This window comes from Micromys minutus (genome assembly GCF_963924665.1).
Source record: "Micromys minutus genome assembly, chromosome: 7".
In the NCBI taxonomy this organism is placed as follows: Eukaryota; Metazoa; Chordata; class Mammalia; order Rodentia; family Muridae; genus Micromys; species Micromys minutus.
This window is the reverse complement of record NC_137976.1, coordinates 49,108,517-49,125,357: the sequence shown is the minus strand read 5'-3', so window position 1 is coordinate 49,125,357 and position 16,841 is coordinate 49,108,517. Positions and strand designations below refer to the sequence as shown.

At 38.4% G+C, this 16,841-nt stretch overlaps 1 protein-coding gene across 1 annotated transcript in view; it reads left to right on the top strand.

Moving 5' to 3' along the window:
* The window catches only part of LOC308422191 (cell surface glycoprotein CD200 receptor 1-like), a gene marked incomplete at its 3' end in the record, with an annotated part of 39,144 nt that extends 22,533 nt beyond the window's left edge, over positions 1-16,611 (top strand). The window contains exons 2-7 of the mRNA XM_080918682.1: positions 11,293-11,352; positions 12,072-12,383; positions 12,506-12,766; positions 14,978-15,074; positions 15,602-15,647; positions 16,471-16,611. Coding sequence (XP_080774808.1) covers positions 11,293-11,352; positions 12,072-12,383; positions 12,506-12,766; positions 14,978-15,074; positions 15,602-15,647; positions 16,471-16,611 — 917 coding nt within the window. The remainder of the gene's footprint in view (positions 1-11,292; positions 11,353-12,071; positions 12,384-12,505; positions 12,767-14,977; positions 15,075-15,601; positions 15,648-16,470) is intronic.
* Between the last annotated feature and the right edge of the window lie 230 nt (positions 16,612-16,841).

Genomic DNA, 16,841 nt, shown 5'->3' with positions numbered 1-16,841 from the left:
CCAGAGTGGTTGTATTAGTTTGCAACCCCACCAACAGTGGAGAAAAGTTCCTCTTTCTCCTCAACCTCACCAGCATCTGTTGTCATCTGAGTTTTGGATCTTGGCCAATCTGACTGGTGTGAAGTGGAATCTCAGGGTTGTTTTGATTTGCATTTCCCTGATGGCTAAGGATGTAGAGCACTTCCTCAGATATTTCTCAGCCATTCGATATTCTTCAACTGAGAACGTTTTGTTTAGCTCTGTACCCCATTTTTTAGTAGGGTTATTTGATTCTCTGGTGTCTAGCTTTTTGAGTTCTTTGTATACCTTAGATATTAGGCCTCTATCTGATGTGGAGTTGGTAAAAATCTTTTCCCATTCTGTTGGCTGTCATTTTGTTTTCTTGACAATGTCCTTAGCCTTACAGAAACTTTACAATCTCATTAAGTCCCATTTGTTAATCTTTAACCTTAGAGCTTGAGCCATTGGTGTTTTGTTCAGAAAATTTTCTCATGTGCCTATATGTTCTAAAGATTTCCCTATTTTCTCATCTAATAGTTTCAGTGTATCTGTTTTAATGTGGAGATCTTTGATCCACTTACACTTGAGCTTTGTACAAGGAGATAAGAAACGGTTATTTTCATTCTTTTGCATGTTGAGTGCCAGTTGGACCAGCGCCATTTGTTGAATAGGCTGTCCTTTTTCCATTGAATGTTTACGGCTCCTTTGTCAAAAATCAGGTGACCATATACATGAGGGCTCATTTCTGGATCTTCTATTCTATTCCATTGATCCACATGCCTATTTCTGTACCAGTACCATGCAGTTTTCAGCACAATTGCCTTGTAATATAGCTTGAGGTCAGGAATAGTGATTCCCGAAGATGTTTTCTTGTTGTTGAGGATGGATTTCACTCTTCTAGGTCTTTTGTTGTTCCATATGAAATTGTACATTGATCTTTCCAATTCCATGAAGAACTGTGTTGGAATTTTGATGGGGATTGCGTTGAATCTGTAGATTTCTTTTGGTAGGATGGCCATTTTTAAAATGTTGATCTTTCTAATCCATGCGCAAGGGACATCTTTCCATTTTCTGAGATCTTCCTCAATTTCCTTCTTTAGAGGTTTGAAGTTCTTGTCGTACAGGTCCTTCACTTGCTTAGTTAGAGTCACACCAAGGTATTTCATAGTTTTTGTGACGATTGTGAAGGGTACCTTTTCCCTAATTTCTTTCTCCACATGTTTGTCCTTTGAGTATAGGAAGGCTACTGATTTGTTTGAGTTAATTTTGCATCCAGGCACTTTGCTTAACTTGTTTATCAGCTGTAGGAGTTCTCTGGTGGAATTTTTGGGGTCACGTAAGTACACTATCATGTCATCGGCAAAGAGTGATGTTTTTATCTCTTCCTTTCCGATTTGTATCCCCTTGATCTCCTTTTGCTGTCTAATTGCTCCAGCCAGGAATTCCAGTACTATGTTGAATAGGTAGGGGGAGAGTGGGCAGCCTTGCCGAGTCCCTGATTTTAGTGGGATTGCTTCAAGTTTCTCGCCATTAAGTTTGATGTTGGCTGTTGGTTTGCTGTATATTGCTTTTATTATGTTTAAGTATGGGCCTTGGATTCCTGTTCTTTCCAGGACTTTTAACATGAAGGGGTGTTGGATTTTGTTGAATGCTTTCTCAGCATCTAGTGAGATGACCATGTGATTTTGTTCTTTGAGTTTGTTTATATGGTGGATTATATTGATGGATTTCCTTATATTAAACCATCCCTGCATCCCAGGGATGAAGCCTACTTGGTCATGATGAATGATGGTTTTGATGTGTTCTTGGATTCGGTTTGCAAGGATTTTGTTGAGTATTTTTGCATCAATGTTCATAAGTGAGATTGGTCTGAAGTTCTCTTTCCTTGTAGGGTCTTTGTGTGGTTTAGGTACGAGGGTTATTTTAGCCTCAAAAAACGAGTTAGGTAGTATTCCATCTAATTCTATCTTTTGGAATAGTTTGGAGAGTATTGGTGTTATATCCCGAATAAATATCAGATAAAATTCTGCACTGAACTCGTCTGGACCTGGGTTTTTTTTGGTTGGGAGGCTTTTGATGACTTCTTCTATTTCTTTAGGTGTTATAGGGTTATTTAGATGGTTTACTTGGTCCTGGTTTAACTTTAGGTTCTTGTATCTGTCTAGGAATTCGTCCATTTCCTCCAGATTTTCCGATTTTGGGTAGTATAAGTTTTTGTAGTAGGATCTGATGGTTTCTTGAATTTCCTCAGTTTCAGTTGTTATGTCTCCACTTTCTTTTCTGATTTTGTTAATTTGTATACTCTCCCTTTGCCCTCTAGTTAGTCAGGCTAGGGGTTTATCAATCTTGTTGATTTTCTTAAAGAACCAACTCTTGGTTTTGTTGATTTTTTTCAATGGTTCTTTTTGTTTCTATTTGGTCTATTTCTGCCCTAATTTTGATTATTTCTTGCCATCTACTCTTCTTGGGTACATCTGCTTCCTTTTGTTCTAGGGCTTTTAGCTGTGCTGTCAGGTTGCTGATGTAAGCTCTCTCCAGTTTCTTTTTGGAAGCACTTAGGGCTATGAGTTTTCCTCTTAGTACTGATTTCATTGCATCCCATAGGTTTGGGTATGTTGTGTTTTTGTTTTCGTTGAATTCTAGAAAATCCTTAATTTCTTTCTTTCTTTCTTTTTTGACCCTGCTATCGTTTAACAGAGCATTGTCTAGTTTCCATGTGTATGTGGGCTTTTTGTTGTCTTTGTTGTTGTTAAAGACCAGTCGTAGACCATGGTGATCTGAGAGGATGCATGGGAGTATTTCAATCTTCTTATATCGATTGAGGCTCGTTCTGTGTCCAATTATGTTGTCAATTTTCGAGAAGGTGCCATGGGGTGCTGAGAAAAAGGTGTATTCTTTTACTTTAGGATGATATGTTTTGTATATATCTATTAATTCTAGTTGGTTCAAAGAAAGTTTCTGCTAGTTTTGCAGTGTCCTTGTTCAGTTTCTGTTTCCATGATCTGTCCATTGGTGAGAGTGGGGTATTAAAGTCTCCCACTATTATTGTGTAAGGTGAAATATATTTTTTGAGCTTTAGTAGGATTCCTTTTATGAATATGGGTGCTTTTTTATTTGAAGCATATATGTTAAGGATTGAGAGTTTCTCCTGACCGGTTTCCCTGGTAATGAGTAAAAAGTGTCCTTCCTTATCTTTTTTGATAACTTTTGGTTGGAAATTTACTTTATTAGATATTAGAATAGCCACACCAGCTTGCTTCTTGGGGCTGTTTGCTTGGAAGTTTTTTTCCCACCCTTTTACTCTGAGATAGTGTCTGTCTTTGTCTCTGAGATGAGTTTCATGTATGCAGCAAAAGGCTGGATTTTGTTTATGTATCCAGTCTGATAGCCTATGTCTCTTTATTGGGGAGTTGAGTCCATTTATGTTAACAGATATCAAGGAATAGTTGTTTCTGTTTCCTGCCATTATTTCTTTTGTGGGTTGAGTTGTGTCTGTGTCTTTTTTTTCTTTTGGTTTTCTTGTTTAGGAGTTTTCTTGTTTTTACTAGGCTGTAGATTCCCTCATTGTATTGGGTTTTCCACCTATAATTCGTTGTAGTGCTGGGTTTGTGGTCAGATATTGTATAAATTTTGATTTGTCTTGAAATATCTTCATCTCTCCATCTATGGTGATTGATAGTTTTGCTGGGTATAGCAGCTTGGGCTGGCACTTAAGCTCTCTATGTGTCTGCATGATGTCTGTCCAGGCTCTTCTAGCTTTCATAGTCTCTGTTGAGAAATCGGGTGTGATTTTGATTGGCCTGCCTTTATATGTTACCTGACCTTTTTCCCTTACTGCTTTTAGTATTCTTTCTTTGCTTTGCGCACTTGGTGTTTTGACTATTATGTGTTGGGAGGTATTTCTTTTCTGGTCCAAGCTATTTGGAGTTCTGAAGGCTTCTTTTATGCTCGTGGTCATCTCATTCTTGAGGGTAGGGAAGTTTTCTTCTACGATTTTGTTGAAGATATTTACTGTGCCTCTTAGTTGATACTCTTCTCCCTCTTCTATTCCTATTATCCTTAGGTTAGGTCTTCTCATTGTGTCCTGGATTTCCTGGACATTTTGGGTTAGGAGCTTTTTGTTTATTGCATCTTCTCTGGCTGTTTTGTTTATGTTTGCAATGTTGTCTTCCACCCCCGAGATTCTCTCTTCCATCTCTTGTAATCTATTGGAAATGCTTGCTTCTGTGACTCCTGATTTCTTTTTTAGGTGTTCTACCTCTAGGGTTATCTCTTTTAGTGTTTTCTTTATTGTGTCAATTTCCACTTTAAATTCCCTCTTCCATTTCTTCATCTCTTTGATTCTTTTTTCCTCTAGTTCTTTGAGTGTTTTTCTTGTTTCCTCTCTAAAAGCTTCTGAATCTTTTTGCTTTTCCTCCCGTTCTTGTTTAAGTATCTCTATCAGCATCCTGAGGTATGATTTCAGGTCTGCATCTTCTTTTTCCGGAGTGTTTGGCATTTCGATGTTTGCTGTTATGGGAGAACTGGGTTCTGGTGTTGCCAGGTTGTCTTGGATTCCTTCGGATATACTCTTTCGCTTTCCTTTTGCCATTTTGTTGTCAGCGATATGTTCTTGCCTTTCTCTTGTATCTGGTCTGTGTCCCTGGATCTCCACTGGTCCAGGTGGCAGATGGGCCGAGCCCTGTTCTATGCCTCAGAGGCGCCGGGTGGGAACAGAGGTTCCAAAGTTCTGTTCCTGGTCTCCGGATCAAGCATGTCAGAGGGTGTGCCCATTGTGCGCACTCTGCAGAGATCTCTCTGCTCCCCGGCCGCCCAGATCTCCCACTCACCAGTCTCTCAACTTTAGGAGCTGGCAGTCCGCGTGGCATATGGGCCGGGCTCTGTTCCCCGCCCTGTCCAATTGGTTCTTAACCTCTGCTAGTTTTACTGTGTCCTTGTTCAGTTTCTGTTTCCATGATCTGTCCATTGTTGAGAGTGGGCTGTTGAGGTCTCCCACTATTATTGTGTGGGGTGCAATGTATTTTTGAGCTTTAATAGGATTTTTTAATGATTATCAGTGCTTTTGTATTTTGAGCATATATGTTAAGGATTGAGATATCCTCCTGACAAATTTCCCCTGTAATGAGTAAAAAGTGTCCTTCCTTATCTTTTCTGAGAACTTTGGTTGAAAATCTACTTTATTCGAGATTAGAATGGCCACTCCAGCTTGCTTCATGGGGCCATTTGCTTGGAAGGTTTTTTCCCAACCTTTTACTCTGAGATAGTGTCTGTCTTTGTCTCTGAGATGAGTTTCCTGTATACAGCAAAATGCTGGGTTTTGTTTATGTATCCAGTCTGATAGCCTATAACCTTTTATTGGGGGAATTGAGATCATTTATATTAACAGATATCAAGGAATAGTGGTTTCTGTTTCTTGCTATTATTGCTTTTGTAGGTTGAATTGTGCCTATGTGTCTTTCTTCTTTTGGTTTTCTTGCTTAGGTATTTTCTTGTTGTTACTAGGATGTAGTTTCCCTCCTTGTATTGGGTTTTCCACCTATAGTTCATTGTAGTGCTGGGTTTCTGGTCAGATATTGTGTAATTTTAGTTTGGTCTTGGAATATCTTGGTTTCTCCATTTATGGTGATTGAGGGTTTAGCTGGGTATAGCAGCTTGAGCTGGCACTTGTGCTCTCTTAGGGTCTGCATGATGTCTGTCCAGGGTCTTCTAGCTTTCATAGTCTCTGTTGAGAATTCGGGTGTGATTCTGATTGGTCTGCCTTTATATGTTACCTGACCTTTTTCCCTTACTGCTTTTAGTATTCTTTCTTTGCTTTTGGCATTTGGCGTTTTGACTATTGTGTGTCAGGAGAAATTTCTTTTCTGGTCCACTCAATTTGGAGTTCTGTAAGCTTCTTTTATGCTCATGGTCATCTCATTCTTAAGAGTAGCGAAGTTTTCTTCTATGATTTTGTTGAAGATATTTACTGTGCCTCTTAGTTGATATTCTTTGCCCTCTTCTATTCCTATTATCCTTATGTTTGGTCTTTCATTGTGTCCTGGATCTCCTGGACATTTTGGGTTAGGAGTTTTTTGGTTTTTGCATCTTCTCTGACTGTTTTGTCTATGTTTTCAATGTTGTGTTGGCCCCCAAAATTCTCTTTTTTGTCTCTTGTAGTCTGTTGGAGATGCTTGAATCTGTGATTCCTGATTTCTTTTTTAAGTTTTCTACCTCCAGTGTTGTCTCTTTTAGTGTTTTCTTTATTGTGTCCATTTCCATTTTTAAATTCCTTCTTCAATTTCCTCATCTCTTTGGTTCTGTTTTCCTCTAGTTCTTTGATTTCTTTGAGTCTTTTTCTTGTTTCCTCTTTAAAAGCTTCTATTTCTTCATGCTTTTCCTCCCGTTCTTGTTTAAGGATCTCTATCATCATTTTAAGGTATGATTTCAGGTCTGAGTCTTCTTTTTCTGGAGTGTTTGGCATTCTGCTGTTTGCTGTGATGGGAGAGCTGGGTTATGGTTTTGCCAGGTTGTCTTGGTTTCCCCGGGGTAAGTTTTTTTCCTTTTTTCTTGTCATCTTGTTGTCTGTGATTATATGTGGTCTTGTTGTCAGTGATTGGTTCTCGTCTCTCCCGTGTACCTGGCCTGTGTCTCTGGATCTCTGCTGTTCCTGGTGGCAGATGGCCTGAGTGCCTGTTCTGCATGCAGGAGCCCGCAGGGTGGAAACAGAGATTCTAAGGCATGGTTCCAGCTCCCCTGAACAATTCCGGGCAGAGGGTGCACTTTCCGTGTGCTTGGCACAGACCTCTCTGCTCTCTGGCTACTCATAGTGCAGTCTCTCCAGTCCTTACTTGTAACCAGAAATTACTGGCAAAATAAGGAGGATCATTCAAATTTTAATTAATAAACACTTTTAGCCCTAGTTCAGGAAGTGATATACCTAGTTTCCAAGCCATTGATCTACATAATAAACAATGCAGAAGAAGCAATATTCTTTTGGACCGTACAACTTGGCAAAGGAACATTATATTTGAACCTTGAGGTTTTAGGATTGTCTTAAATCTGCCTCCCTATCCTGTCTGTGTTTATTTACACTTAGAATTAAAGCTGTCAGTTCCCAGCTTTGACTCCCGTTAGCTGTTTTTTTTTCTTTTTTTGCCAAGACTATCTGTAACTCTTTAAACTACCTATTTTATGCTTCTAAAGTGATTATTTCTTCTGTGTAATTCTTTTTTCTTTGAAGTCACACTTCCTAGGAATCCTAAGTCCTAATCCACATTTCATCTCTGGTCTGGAAGCTTTCCCATTCTCTTACCTTTATAGTACTTGCTCCTGTCCAAAGACATGCGTTTGAACTGTAAAACATTTGACACCACAGCATACTTTTATCATTGGTCTGAAACCTTACATTGTATTTTTATATTGTTTAATTTCCAGGACCTTGCAGTCTTTGGGAGGAGTATTTATTAATTAAAAATTGTAATGACCCTTTTATTTTACCAGTAATTTCTGCTAAAAATGGATACTAGTAATTAACACTAAGAACTTATTTCCCAAAGTGTTAAATCATGAGCCATCCACATGCTGTGATTTCAACAAAGGAAAATCCCTGTTTGTTATTCTTGTTTCATGGTAATAACCAATCAACACATTACAACCATGCTGGAAATGCTTTAATGGATAAGTAAGAACATTTTTCACACTTGGAGATAACACTAAATATCTATGATACCAGAAGAATAAATAGTTATTGGGTATAAAACAGAAGAGCGGGAGGGAGGCAGAAGTGTCAAACAAGGGAGACTAGTTGGAAGTTGATGCTAGGGCCAGCTGCTCAGCTGTGGTAATGGGTGTGTTTATCAGAATTATCATTAGCACTAGCAATCTGAAAAGGTATTAAGTTCAGCAATGAAAGGTCTGGTTTCACCAGGTACTGAGGGGCTCATCTACAGCCAACATAGCAGGCACAATATGTCACATTGTAGTTGATACCCATTTTCTTTTCTTTTTTAAGAAAAGGGTTTTCTGTGTAGCCTTGAATGTACTGGAACTTACTTGGTAGATCAAGTTGGCCTGAAACTCACAGAGATACACCTGCCTCTGTCTTCCAAGTGCAGGGATTAAAGAAATGTGCCACTACTACCTGGCTTGATGCCCGTTCTTCAACAATAATCATAACATGACAATGCTTGGTGTTCAGCGAGTGTTGGGATTGTAGACTCTCAAATGACTTTATGTGCAGTTAATGTTTATAGACTGTTTTCTATGCTTAAACCAGCATGCACTTGCCTGATCTTGTCTGATCTTGTAAGCAGGGCCATACCGATTAGTTCTTGTTTATTGTCCATTTGCATTCTTCTTCTTTTTGTTTTCTTTCTTTTTGAGAATCTTCAGTTCATTAGAACTCCTTTGTTAACTGGGTCAATTGATTTTTTTTTGTTGTTGTTAATTATTTTTGAATTTTAAAAATATTCTGTGCATCAGTCTTCTGTTAGATATATAGTTAGCAAAGAGGCCTCTCCCATTTTGTAGGCTCTCTTTTCACTTATTTCTTAAGCTGTACAGAAACTTCTTAATTTAATGGAATCTCTTTAGTCTATAGTTAGCTTTATTTCCCCAGTGACTAAAGCTCTGTTTATTGCTATATCTTGAATGTTGCTTATACTCTTTCTTGTAACAGCATCAGAGTTCCAGTTCTCATGTTAATATCTTTGAGTTGATTCCTGTATGAGGTAAGAGTTAGGACCCTGTTTTCATTCATCCACATATAGACATCCAATTTTCATAGCACAGTTGGTTGACAAGGTTGTCTTCTTCCCATATGTACTTTTGGCATCTTTGTTAAAAACCAGGTGGCTGTATTAGCAGTGCTGTTGGTTCATCTCCACAAAAAGATGGTCAGGCTCTATTGCTAAAGACAACTCATGGAACTCAACTAATGTAACTCATGGAACATGAAGAAGTTGAGCTGCTGCCTACCTAGAACCTTCATCTCTACTGACTGTTGTTCATGGTACTGGAGGGTCCTCTGCATGCTACTATAGGAAAAAGATAACACTCCTAAATGGGAATCCTCCATCAAATTCTTCCTTCCAGGGATCAGGGAACTCTGCTAAAGAGGGGACAGAAAAATAGAAAGAGCCAGTGGGGATGGAAGATACCATGAAAATAAGGCCTTCAAGACATTGAAGAACTGACACACGTATGAACTGACAGAGACTGTGGCAACATGCATGGGGCCTGCACACGTCAAAGCCACATGGGATCCCATTGTTGAGAAGGGAACTGGACAGAGACACGACCCTAACCCAGAAGCTATCTCTAATAATAACTGCTCACAAAGGAAAATTATCTTTCTCCAACTGAGTCTCACTGAGTATGTAACCTACACTTAAGGGCAGGTACCCGGCAATAGATGGCCAACACAAAATATACTCAGGGGTACTTTTGTGTCATAATGCTTTCTCTGGGTATTTTTCCCCCTTACAGGTATTTTAGTTACATATTATGATTTCTTGTTTTGTGTTTTCATGGGGTTTCTGTGTGTAAGAATGTGTGTGTCTACATGTGTTCTTGGTGCTTTTAATTTAGCTGCATTTTTCCTGTTTTGTTTGGATTATTGTTCTTTGTTTTTACTTTATCTTATTACTATTTTTTATTTTTAGATGTCCACTGTTTGCTTTCTAATGAGCGAGAGAGCAAGAAAAGGTGGGGACGTGGGTAGGTGTGAAGGATCTAGGAGGAGTTGGGGAAGGGGAACCACAATTATAAACAATTTTATGAAAGAATCTATTCTCAATTAAAATCAGGCAGTTGTAGTTCTGTGGCTTATGATTCATCCTGTATTCCGAACAAAGGAAAGAAAGAAGAAATGTCTTCTTCCTTCATCAGCCCCTCCCTTGCCCACACCCTTCCAAGTCCACTGGAATTTCACTTCTGCTTTCAGGTCTTGGGTTCAATTTCCTGTCACATTCAATGCCATGGGCCACTTACCTCACTGTACCTGGCTTATTTTTCTTCATAGCATGTCTTCCTATGCCATCCTCCTTCCAGCTAATGACAGGTTTTTGTTGTTGTTTTGTCCTTTCATGTTCTTAATTAATAATTTCCTATACTTTTGTTGTTTGATCTGATGTTTACCAAAGGCATTCTTTTGCCTTTCTTTGAAATGTACATTCATAATTAGTCCAATTTTTACTATTAAAGCACACCAGCACTTCATAGTTGTGTAGGTGCCTCCGGATAATGATCAAATCTACTTTTTCTTTCCTGTGTTTTTAAATGTTGCACGTAAGGCATGGAACTATTTTAGGTCAGTGTCTCAGAAACCAAGCTTGAAGTTAATTTCAACTGTTTTGTTTCTTATTATAACGAAGTGTGTGTAGTCCAGGCTGGCCTCAAGTTCACAAAATGGCCAGCTGCTCTGACATTCATAATTCTCCTGCCTCTGCTCTGGGCAAACATGCCTGGTTTTCTTCATTATACTTGTGAACAATTGTACAGAACTCAGGGAGGGAACAGAGAGGGAGGGCTCTCGTCCTTCTCCTACCTGCTCTGCTTCATTTGCTGCTCAGTCACCAGGCAGAGCAGCAGGCAGAAAGGAGAGGATGACCTCTGGGTGACTCAATGTCTACACTTTTGGAGAATGGCTTTGTTTCTTCATCTGTGGCAAATCATTATTGGACCAAATGGCTTATTTTAAAATTACTTCATTTATTTTTTACTTTACATCCCAATTGTTATTCACTTTACATCCCAACATCAGCGCCCGCATCCCAGTCCCCCTGGCAGTTCCTCCCCCAAACTCCCTTCCCTTCTCCTCTGAGAAGAAGAAGCCCCCTGGGTATCACCAACCCCCCCCAACCCCCTGCACGTCAGTCTAGGTGCCTCCTCTCTCATGAAGGCCAGAAAAGGGGGCCCAGCTAGGGGACCTGGATCCACAGGCAGGCAACAAATTCAGGGACAGCTTCTGCTGTAGTTGTTGAGGGACCGCCATGAAATCCAAGCTGCAAATCTACTACATACATGAGGGAGGCCTAGGACCACATGGCTTTAATTAGGGGATGACATCTGAAGGAAGAGTTTAATGAAATCAGCTTAGGAGGTATGCCTACACTGAACCTGGCAAGGAGCTGGAAGAAAGACAGGTCTACCTACCATACAAACTATTTGACAAATAAGGTCACGCATAAATGGGAAATGATTGTTTAATAATAAATGTAATTTTTGTGATGTTGACATATCAGTGATGATAAAACTTTAAATTCCTGATTACTTATTTAGATATTTAAGCACTTATATTTCAATATTTTCTAGAGTCAAGTTGTACTGATAAGAACCAAGCAACACAGAACAGTTCAACACCTGTGACGGAAGGTAATATTCTTGCTTATCTTGTGGGAATGGAGAGGTGACCTTCCTTGCTTAGGGACAGTAACTGATGCCTTGGCTGCTGGACAGACTTAGGATGAGTAGCAGAACCTGGTGATGTGAGTGTGATGGTGTGAGAGACCCTGAGGATTTGACTTTCAACCTTTGCCATCTTAGTGTGAGTGATGGGACTGTGGCATTGGCACCCTCCCAGGTCTGTGCTGAAGAATGTATTTCTTCATCTGATTAGGTGACCTTTATTTGGATGTGACTTGAGTTCCCCAAAGAGGCAATTGATATCAAAATAGGACAGGGGAGATGGTAATGCAATGCTTTATCACAAGCAAGCTGTATTCATAGTAAGGTTTGACCCTGTTTAAGTGATGACATTGCTGTTTTTTGTTAGAAGTATTGTGACAGATAATTTTGTTGCATAATTGCTACTCAGCAAACTTGTATCGGACATAGACTCTTTACGTCACTATACAAGCAATGTGAGGACTTATGGTGCAACTTGGGCGTAACCCACATGCCTGAACCTTTACTTTAGAAAATGAATAATGTATTTAATTCTGATAGATTGCACATAGTAAAGTAAGAAAAATATACTATCATTGGAGTACACTCATTAATCAAGCAGTGTTCTAGTGTAACTTCATATACATTATTGTGAAGAGACCTAACTCACAAGGTTTCCTTTTCTCATTCTCTCTCTCTGTACCCAGTTAACACTACGGTGTCTGTGCAGATGGGTACAAAGGCTCTGCTCTGCTGCCCTTCTCTTCCACTGACAAGTGCATTATTACTAACATGGATAATGACCCCCAGAGGACAGCCTTCCTGCGTAATAGCCTACAAACCAGGAACAGGGGAGACCAACAGAACCAACTGCTTGGGCAGAAACATCACCTTCACACTTGACCCCAGTCCTGACCTTCAGATCAGTGCAGTGACCCTCCAGCATGAAGGGCATTACTCGTGTGAGATAGTAACACCTGATGGGAATTTCCGTACAGCCTATGACCTCCAAGTGCTGGGTAAGTGACATTGTCATGTAGCCTGCTCTTTCAGTATTGCAGGTCTCCAGAGTTTAGATAGAAACAGTTTGTAATTGTAATTTATGACAAGACTGAATCTTTATTTCCTTCCCTCTCTGCAGTGCCCCCTGAAGTAACCCTCTTTCCAGGGAAAAATAGAACCGCAGTTTGTGAGGCAGTTACCAGCAAGCCTGCTGCGCAGATCTCTTGGACTCCAGATGGGGATTGTGTCACTAAGAATGAATCACACAGCAATGGCACTGTGACTGTCAGGAGCACATGCCACTGGGAGCAGAACAATGTGTCTACTGTTTTCTGTTTTGTCTCTCATGTGACAACTGGTAACCAGTCCAAGTCTCTGTTCACAGAACTGAGTAGAAGTAGTGAGTACCTTCTTGAAATATTTTTGCCTTTAGTATGTATGTATGTATGTGTGTATGTATGTGTGTGTGTATGTATGTGTGTATGTATGTATGTGTGTGTATGTATGTATGTGTGTATGTATGTATGTGTGTATGTATGTGTGTGTGTGTATGTATGTATGTATGTATGTATGTATGTATCTATGTATGTATGTGTGTATGTATGTGTGTATGTATGTGTGTGTATGTATGTGTGTATGTATGTATGTATGTGTGTATGTATGTTTATGTGTATGTATGTATGTAAGTATGTATGTATGTGTGTGTGTATGTATGTATGTATGTATGTATGTATGTGTGTGTATGTATGTATGTGTATGTATGTATGTATGTATGTATGTATGTATGTATGTATGTCTGTGTGTGTGTGTGTGTATATGTATGTATGTGTTTGTGCATGTTCCATAGTAAGTATGTAGGCACCAGAGAACAGCATGTCCTTCTACCATATGGGATAGAAGTTTGATCCTCTTGCTTGACAGCAGTGCTTTTACCTGATTAGCTATCCACAGGCCTGGATGCCAGTTTGCCCTTTCTCTTTCTCTGTTTTTTCTATTTTTACTCCATATTCTCTTTTTCTTCTGAGATAAGAGTGCTCTTTGTAGCCTTGACTTCATGATCTGCCCTAATCTGCTGCCTGAGTGGTGAGATTTTAGAGCAGTTGCTCCTTCCTTGGGAGGGAACTGGTATGAACTTATTATTCAGTCGTAGATAATGAATAGCTAAGAACAGGCAAGCCAATGTCAACAGCTTAGTCAGACTTTATTCTAAAGCTAGGGAATCCACTGCTATGCCTGAGAAGTTTGTAACTTTGTATCAAGTGAACAGAATTGCTAGTACTAAATAATTCTAACCCGAACTTCTCTAAATGTCCTTTTATAACCATCATAAATGTTCATATTTCAGTGATGTGTAGACTTTAACTCTCAGAGTATTAATATGATACATCAATACTTTCATATGTCTTAGGCTTATTGAATAAATGACCTAGGGTAGTGATTCTTCTCTTCCTGATTTTCTTGAAGCTGTTCAAAGTGAGCACTAATTTTCCTTCTTATTCTGTCTTGGCTGTGAAGCCAATATTTATTGGAAATTATTTGTATATTTGAAGCTCATGATACAATGACAAAAATGGCAACACCCCTAGCTTTATATTGGGTTTCAGAATACAAAATGGTAGTCAGGTGTAAATCTGACTCACCGGGTACTCTACCAGTCCCTTCTCTCTCCCACCAGTCCCTTCTTTCTCTCACCAGTCCCTTCTCTCTCCTACCAGTCTCTTGAGAATATGAAGTATTCTGCAAAGACAGCAAGCAACAGAACTTCCCACATCATTTTCTCTTTTCCTGAAGAGTTCTTTTGTTTTTTTTCCCTCTCTTGAATAAAGAGATAGATGTTTACTTCTCTGAAAGTTCTGAGACACATTTTTAGTTTTTCTCTTTAAAATATATTATTTTGACACACACACACTCACACACCTTTGATAACATTTCTCTCATTATCTTCTATTTCTTTCCATTGAACTTCTTTTTAACATGTCCCCCCTCTACTCTTTTGGGTGTGTGATGTTGTTGTCAGTTTGTGTGTGTTTGTGTCACATTGTATTTAATTCAGGTTGCTTGCATGAGCATGTATGGGGAATTATGTAATTGAACAAGGACAACTTATGATCCATTTCCCCATTATTGGTGGAACGTTCACAGGTCTACTCTTGTACACATCTTGTACCTGGAGCCGCTGCTGCTTTGAGTTCAACACCTATTTTTTGCCTGGAGGATTGGGTTTTACAACAGTCTTTCTTATCCTCTGGCTTTTACATTCTTTTGTAAAATGCTGAACACTCCATTCAACAACCATTTATTCTCAGAACCTTGATCAGTTATGTGTCCCTGCATTAACCATCAGCTGCTGCAAATATTTTTTGTGACCAAGATTAAAATCAGCATTAATTCACAATTATAAAATAAATGTTTAGTAGAGACCAGAACAGTGTGCCCATTTAGCAAAGAAGACCCCCTCCCCTTCTTCCCTGGAGCTCCTGATCTTTCTGGCTGCGTGATTTTGAGCATGTTTCAGTTCCATACATTAACTCCTGTATTCATTTTATCAATGAAATGTATACCATTATCTGGATTTCCCACCTTTGAACCATAATTTTTTCTATCATTACAGGTCACCAATTATTAGGACCATATATTCAATACATCATCCCATCTATTATTTTGGTCATCATAGGATGCATTTTGCTTTTGAAAATCATTGGCTTCAGGTATTAACTGCTGAATTTTTCTTCCACCTTATTGAATTAGAAAAGGGTGAGAAATGTGGGACTGACTGACTGACTGACAGTTACTTTATTGAGGAACAACATTGTTCTTGTAAACGAAAGAGACACATGGATGGTTAGAATGGGAGTACCTTACATGATGACAGTGTTGAGATGCTCAGATGAGCAAGCACTGTGAATTAAGCCAATTAGGGCTGAGAATTAGGACATGCTAATATCTTTATTTTGAGAAATAGCCACAATATTTATTTTTATATAGCAAAGAGATGGCATCACATCCATTTAAGTGCATTAAGCTCCTATCTCAGTGTTTTGCTTTTTTGTCTAAGACCCAGAATTTTTGGTTATGGTAAGGGCACATCAGTGTGTTTCATTCATTTCTGGTAATTCATTTCTGATTTACTGAGACTTTCATATTAATTATTAGAACATTTTGATACCATAACTGTTTATTTTAAACAATTATGTTGATTCAGTCACTCCAGATTGTTTTGCTTTTTTTTTTTTAGAAAATGTAAATTCCCAAAATCAGAAGCTACTTCAGCTGTTGAAGAGGTAAGATAAATTTACAAATATATGCAAACTTTAAAAACACATGGTCTTAAATCTAGAAGAATAATCTATAATTTGCATCAATAGTCATGATTTTGTTGAACAAAACAATTCTGATTTTGCAGTTAGCAGTCAGAATGCATATTTTGGTAAATATCTATCAAATATATATATATATAATATATATCTTTTTTATAATATATATCTTATAAACAGTTATAGTACCAAAATGTTCTGATAATTAATATGTAAGTCTCAACAAACCAGAAATTAACTTCCAGAAATGAATGGAGAACAATGATTTGCAACTACTATGATAAAGGAGAAAATCCTGGATATAAATATCAATGTATCCATCTGTCTGTTTCCAACCTATTTTTTCATCTGATTAATGGTATCTTAACAACTTTGCCCTATTTGGATTGTATTCTCTGGAGAAATCAAGTAGATGTTCCCTTCTGCATGAAACTGTCTCATTTAGACACCAAAATAATTTTTTCTCTTATCTAAGCATAAAGCAGCCTGCTTCTTCTTCTTCGAAGACAACCTTCTTATTTTCTTTGACTCATTCTTTTGAAATACCTCTTATGCCATCCATACTTCTCTACATATCTACATTCACCGAACAACCATCTCACACAAAATATAAATAATCAACAGACATTTTTGATAGATTATTAGAACAAAGCTTTGATTTTCTGCTCATGTGAGTCAGAGACACATTTATAAGCATTCTTAGTCAATGCTAACGTGGTAGAAGCAAGGGTAATTTTGGTAATAATTTCTGGCCCATTTGATTGGATTTTAACTTTGAGCTTTTTCCAAGGATGAAATGCAGCCTTATGCTAGCTACACAGAGAAGAGCAATCCACTCTATGATACTGTGACCAAGATGGAGGCACACCCAGTGTCACAAGGTGAAGTCAATGGTACAGACTGGCTTACTTTGTCAGTGGTTGAAATCTAGAAGCAAGAAAAAGAAGTCAAGAGACATCATAATTACTCCTTTGCTTTCTTAAAAATTCTACAATGGAAGAACTATTTGTAAATTAGCTCTTCAGAAGTTCTTAGAAAGCACAAATATTCTAATAGATTTGCATTTAAGTTTTTCTGTCATTGGAAGTTTGGAATCTTTGCTGCTACCTGTTTATTCAGAGAGAACTGATTTAATTATTACAAAGAAAACATATAGTTATT